This window comes from Rhodnius prolixus, unplaced genomic scaffold (genome assembly GCF_049639745.1).
Source record: "Rhodnius prolixus isolate KJV_2025 unplaced genomic scaffold, Rpr scaffold_15, whole genome shotgun sequence".
Taxonomy (NCBI): Eukaryota; Metazoa; Arthropoda; class Insecta; order Hemiptera; family Reduviidae; genus Rhodnius; species Rhodnius prolixus.
This window is the reverse complement of record NW_027411605.1, coordinates 6534271-6540458: the sequence shown is the minus strand read 5'-3', so window position 1 is coordinate 6540458 and position 6188 is coordinate 6534271. Positions and strand designations below refer to the sequence as shown.

Below are 6188 nucleotides of genomic sequence, written 5' to 3'. Positions count from 1 at the left end.
AAAGCTATAGGTCTTTCTTCAAGAATTGTCACCTCAACAGAAGTTTAAACAAGATTTAAATATGTTAAAAATCCCATGATTTTCGGCGCATAAAGTAATCTCAAAGCATTCGTTTTGATAAGAGGATGAACAACCCATCAATACTAAGGAAGGTGGTTATGTCTACCTTAACCAGTCTACCCTTCTCTCCATGGTACAGACGCACACGGCCACACGGCATTGCACGGATTGCCTCAGAAATTATTGAGCTAAAGTTTGAACTTCTTCTTCATCCTTCTTACAGTCCAGACCTTCCTCCTTCGGACTTCGTAGTCAATTTTACTATGAACAGGAGATAAAAGTAGCAGCATTGTATTCTGAGCCTCCAAAAGAAAACCTTCGAAGTACCTAACGAAGTGATTACTAACAACAAATGGTATTTGTCGAACAAACTAGTTCTTTTTTCTTTCTTCCCTAGTCATTAAATTAAACTAAAAACAGGTACACTGGTGTGCTACAGCTCAATATTAGAGCCACTAAAAAGTAATCATCCAGGTATGTCTTTACTTCCTAAATTAGCAAGAGATCTGCATTAAAAGAAAAAATAATGTGTTGAAGGAGTTACTATTTGATGGCCCTTACTTCAAGGAGGCTGTCATTAGAAAGGTTTGAGTTCAACCACGAACTGATAGATAAAGAGATCAAGCAAGATTCTGTTTATTGTAATTTAAATATAAAGTTGTTATTAAATATATATAATATAAACAATATAGAGAGACAACCCTTATAAATAAAATGTTGGTGACGTATATTTACATTTCAAATGTATAGTAGAAATGAGGCCCTTTCAGATTGTACGACTCGCCTCTTCTTTCCTGAGCGTCTGTTTAGATATAACAAAGAGAGACCAAATAATAAATAAAATAAAAGGTAGCTGTTTAGAAGCATTTGCGGTGGACAATGCCGGGTCCAGATTCGTCGTATTCTTGCTTGGAGATCCACATCTGTTGGAAGGTGGACAGGGAAGCAAGAATGGAACCACCGATCCATACGGAGTACTTCCTTTCTGGTGGAGCAATGATCTTGATTTTGATGGTTGATGGAGCCAGGGCGGTGATTTCCTTTTGCATCCTGTCAGCAATACCTGGGTACATGGTGGTACCACCAGAGAGTACGGTGTTAGCGTACAAGTCCTTCCTGATGTCTACATCGCACTTCATGATGGAATTGTATACAGTCTCGTGGATACCGCAAGATTCCATACCCAAGAAGGATGGCTGGAAGAGGGCTTCTGGGCAACGGAACCTTTCATTACCGATGGTGATAACCTGACCATCAGGCAATTCGTAGGACTTTTCTAATGAGGTGGAAGCAGCGGCGGTGGCCATTTCTTGTTCAAAGTCCAAAGCAACATAGCACAACTTCTCCTTGATGTCACGGACAATTTCCCGCTCAGCGGTGGTTGTGAAGGAGTAGCCTCTTTCAGTGAGGATCTTCATGAGATAGTCGGTAAGATCACGACCAGCCAAGTCCAATCGGAGGATGGCGTGGGGCAAGGCATAACCTGCACAAAGATAACATTACCTTTGCATTACCCAATAATTTGGGAAAATTGGTTGTTTTTAAAAAAAATTGCCTCCACCGACTACACAATCTGAAAACTTTGCAAGTTAATGAATAGAATAATTAGTGACTCCTAATCAAACAGATCTAAGATAGGTAGAAAACTTTTGCCTTTGATACTTCTCCACTAATTGTCATTTTTGAAAAATTTACACTACAATGTTTGTGCAACACTTGTTAGGAATATAAACTAGCAAAGTTATAACGAAACTGGTAGTCTGTTGTAGCAATTTATGACAATTATATAAATATTTTATTTAAAAAAAAACAAAGACGAACCTTCATAGATGGGTACAGTGTGGGAGACACCATCACCAGAGTCCAAGACGATACCGGTGGTACGACCGGAAGCGTACAGAGACAATACAGCTTGGATGGCTACATACATGGCTGGGGTGTTGAAGGTTTCAAACATAATTTGGGTCATCTTTTCCCTGTTAGCTTTGGGGTTAAGTGGGGCCTCAGTCAACAAGATGGGGTGTTCTTCTGGAGCTACCCTGAGTTCATTGTAGAAGGTGTGATGCCAGATCTTCTCCATATCATCCCAATTGGTGATGATACCGTGTTCAATTGGGTATTTCAAGGTGAGGATACCTCTTTTGGATTGGGCTTCATCACCTACGTATGAGTCTTTTTGACCCATACCTACCATCACACCCTGTAATTAGCATAAAACAATAATCATTAATAACATAGATAGTGGTCCAGAGAACTTGTTAGAATAATCTCTAAAAAAAAACGTTCACTTTGAAGAACTTGATCTTTATATTTAGGTATTTGATTTCAAAAATTACTTTTACGCAACACATCTTGGATTTTAATGTGTAACTAGAAAAAAACAGCTTTTAGTCTCCAAAATTCATTTAACCCTAACACAGGTAAGTTACGATCAAAACACATATTTTCTCACAGATTTTTGGATACAAGAGGACGGCTAATATGAAAGAAAATAAATCATATCAACTTTGATATCAGTAGATCTTCAACGTACCCTGGTTTTGTCCACGAAAGTTCATTATTTATAATTGCACATGCACCACACGTTTTGTTGCAGGTGCACACGCTTCATTTTTTGACAGCGCAGAGTTTTTAGCTCCGTCATTTATTTCAAAATTCCAGGCCATTTTTACTCTCAATGTCTGTCGTTTAGGTTTAGGTGTTAAACTTGATTAAACTCAATTTTCTCTTTCAAGAACTTTTCTAATTCACTTTTAGAAAAAGCCATAAGACGATTTGAGTGCATTAAGGTAATGTTCCTTTTTTAAGGGTGGCTCAACCTAAGTTTAGATAATGGTAAATGAGAGTTACTCTTTTTTGAGCTGTGGGTAGCTTGGGGAGGGGTGGGGGTGACTCAATGCGTCGAGTGAGAGCAGCCAAACTATTTGTGGGCCAGCGCTGCCTTGAAGGGCAACACTCTGCTCTATTTTTAGTCCAACCCCTCGCCGCGCACTCGGCCTAATATGGTACACTTCGCCGGGGATTACGTATTTTTAACATTGGACCACCACATAACTACCCATCTTACCAGATATCTCAAACCAACTTCCCTATTACCATTTTTGGTCATATAACATTCCGTTAAACTGTTCAACAGTAGTCACTTATTCTGTTCTAAATTCCATTGGCGGTTAAAATAGACAAGGAGTAAAAATTGTCTCAGTAATATTTACATTTTAGAGTGATTGTTTGAAACAGAAGAGAATGTAAACAAGAAAAGTAACATTTGAATTACTACTTTCGAGTTCCCTTGAAATTGGTCAGAATAAATACATTTCTGCCACGACCAAGAGGTACTTAAAAACAGCATCCAATAATTTTTTGAAATTAAAAAAAAATTATTTAATTGGAGTTTTGAAGATTCCACCAATCGATATATTTCATTAATGATCACATCTCTTCCTTATAAACATAGATAGCACATTTCCCGTCCAATATGCTGTTACTAGACTTTTTATTCGTTGTAACTAATTAATTTTTTTTGTTTTCTTTAAGATCAAGTTAATAACAGAATCTGCAAACTGATATAGATCTCTCTAAATTCTAAAAAGTTCCCTGATTTTTCTTTCTCAATCGAGATTATAAAGAGGAACTAATTTATCATCAGATTGATCAGTTTTTTAGGTGTTAAACTTAAGGCATTTTTTAGCTTCTTTAGAGACTTGATGAATCCGACTGATGAAGTTAAAACGGAAATCAGTTAGCGCTAAAGAAAAGACTCGAGCATGGCAGTAGTTCGTAAACACAGTGTCTAGGTACCCGATTAAACTTTTCGGGGCTCAGAATGTTTGGATCATTCTTTTTTAAAAAAAGCTATGCAATTGATTCCAAGAATCTATACAACCCTTATATTTCCAAGAATCTATATTAGACATAGATCATGAAATTGTGGATAATTTCTGGATGATATTATGGAAGAACGAAAAGAATTGATTGTGATTTAAGATCAATGATTTAGTGCTGTTTTAAGTTGAACTTTTTAATATTGAATGTTCTTAAGTAAGAAAAGCAGGACATTGGCTTAATAGAATTTAAAAAATACAAATTTGATTAGTGACCTGATGCCTGGGTCTGCCGACGATGGAGGGGAAGACAGCCCTGGGGGCATCGTCTCCGGCGAAGCCAGCCTTGCACATACCGCTGCCATTGTCCACAACCAACGCCGCTACATCATCGTCACACATCTTGTCGTCTGGGGTTTGCCTTGTCTTCTCTCGTTAAAACCTGAACATATTGGAAATGCACAAATTAGTAAACAATGTGTCTGTTTCTTTCTATCTAAAGCTGTTAGGTGTGTATTTGTGTTCATGTATGTGCACCTAAAGGTCTAAAACTTTGATAAACGTGCCTAAATGCTAGAATTTTGAGAGATTTTAATTCTGTGTCAATTAAATCTAAAGAACCAGCTGGGTTAAAATTCTTAATTTTTAAAAATGATTGCCCAATTTCTTTCGGTCAGAACTCTATTCAAGAATAATTTTCTTTCACGATTTCCCCCTACCGTGATTAATTTTTCTTTAAACTTAGCATTTGTTCCAAAATCAATGTTCCCCAGGAAAAATGCTGAAATCAGTAAATAGCCCTAACACATGTTAAATCAAAATTCAAATTTAACTTTGTGGCGAATTCCTAGAAAATTGTATAAATCCGCGATCAGTAACAGTCGTTCTTCCGCTTGAGTCTTCCATTCCGGAGTTCTATTTAGACATGACCACCTCATAGTTATTATTCAAGAGTTAGAACCGTGCACTTGGCGGAAATAGCACCTAAGACGAAAGCTTGTCTTCACCCGCTCCCATCTCTAAAGTCAAAGTATAAAGTGTGCTTAAAAAGTTCAAAGTAAATGAGTAGATAATAAATGGTAAATCAAATATTAAATTGAAAGTTTCCGTTTTTCAAATTAATTTGTTAAAACCACTTCTACGTACTCTGGGCTCAACAATATTTTTCCGGTGAAAATTCAAAATTGAAAGATCCTACTTTTACTTAATAGCAGTTTGGAAACTATTAGGTTATTCTGACGGATCTGATTTCACATGCTTCATTTCATACTAAAGCGACAGATAATTACGGTATTAGATACGCGAATCTGAACAATTAATTGGTGAAACACTTATGTACACTTCCTTACTTTACGAAGAAAATTTAATTCAAATAAATTGAAATTTTGAACAGATGAGATGCCCTTAGACCACTTTGATTCACTAGTTCTTCACTGTTTAGTCACAATGTCACTTGCTGTCCATTAAATTAAACACTAAATGATCAAATTGATTTTTGTATTCAAGTGTTTAGAGATCAAAATATGGAAGAAAAAAAAAATCAAGCAAATTGTAAGAAAATAAGAGGCTGTTGGAGGATGTGCAGAGATGAACGTACCTGTGCGAACGCTCCCGAGTGGGCCTAGCGAGTGAACCGAAAAGTGGGGTGCAGCCTCTAGATATACCGCCGACCAGGGCCGCCCCTCAGACCATATTTGGGTGCCCGCGGCCCCCACCTTTGTCGGCGACAAAAGTAGTGTTCACTCACACTACTTACACGCTTACACACACACTGAGGCCCAGTTTTCCTTCTTCCTTTCATGGCGAGCATGCCCGCACTCCGCCCCTCCAACTGTGGCAAGTCTCTCTCTCTTCGCTAATAACTGATACCATCACTCCCTCCGGGGTGAGGGATCTTACTGCCCAAATAGGTACAAATACCTTGGTCTTGCCTGCCGCCCCGGCAAATTTAAGACAATTTAACGAAAAATCACGCACCCCCTTCTCCTTGATAAATAATAAACCAAACTCACTACCTCTCGTGCCCCTAAAGCCACCAAATCAACCTCGCAACAGTAGACGAATAAATATGATCACTCACTAGATTTTCTCTTTCTCCTAATTATCAAGGTTTGAACGTATTTATTTACTTCCAACTCTTAATTCTGGAATCCTTACCATTTATTTCGCTAAACTCTTTGTACATTTCACTGGGATCACTTAACATATTATTAAGCCATACCGTTCTTACTCAGAGACGCATTTAAAATTTCAATAAAACGAAATTAGCTCGACAGGAAATTAATAAGAAAAAGATCTCTTGAAATA

General features: G+C 37.6%; 1 protein-coding gene across 1 annotated transcript; it reads right to left on the bottom strand.

Annotated features, from left to right (window-relative positions):
- Positions 1 to 680: 680 nt before the first annotated feature.
- On the bottom strand, positions 681 to 5635 carry LOC141454972 (actin, muscle). Its single transcript, XM_074129716.1, has 4 exons — positions 5479 to 5635; positions 4158 to 4323; positions 1882 to 2260; positions 681 to 1543 (listed from the first exon to the last, which is right to left on the bottom strand). Exons 2-4 carry the CDS (start codon positions 4281 to 4283, stop codon positions 918 to 920), a joined length of 1131 nt encoding a protein of 376 aa, XP_073985817.1. The 5' UTR covers positions 4284 to 4323; positions 5479 to 5635; the 3' UTR covers positions 681 to 917.
- Positions 5636 to 6188: the final 553 nt, after the last annotated feature.

Bases quoted from the DNA above. Each gene is read 5' to 3' on its own strand.
- LOC141454972 (XM_074129716.1), bottom strand. From the start codon at position 4,283: ATGTGTGACGATGATGTAGCGGCGTTGGTTGTGGACAATGGCAGCGGT. The intron at 2,261-4,157 runs GTCACTAATCAA...TGCTAATTACAG, and splicing joins TCGGCAGACCCAGGCATCAG to GGTGTGATGGTAGGTATGGG. The intron at 1,544-1,881 runs GTTCGTCTTTGT...ATCTTTGTGCAG, and splicing joins CACTGTACCCATCTATGAAG to GTTATGCCTTGCCCCACGCC.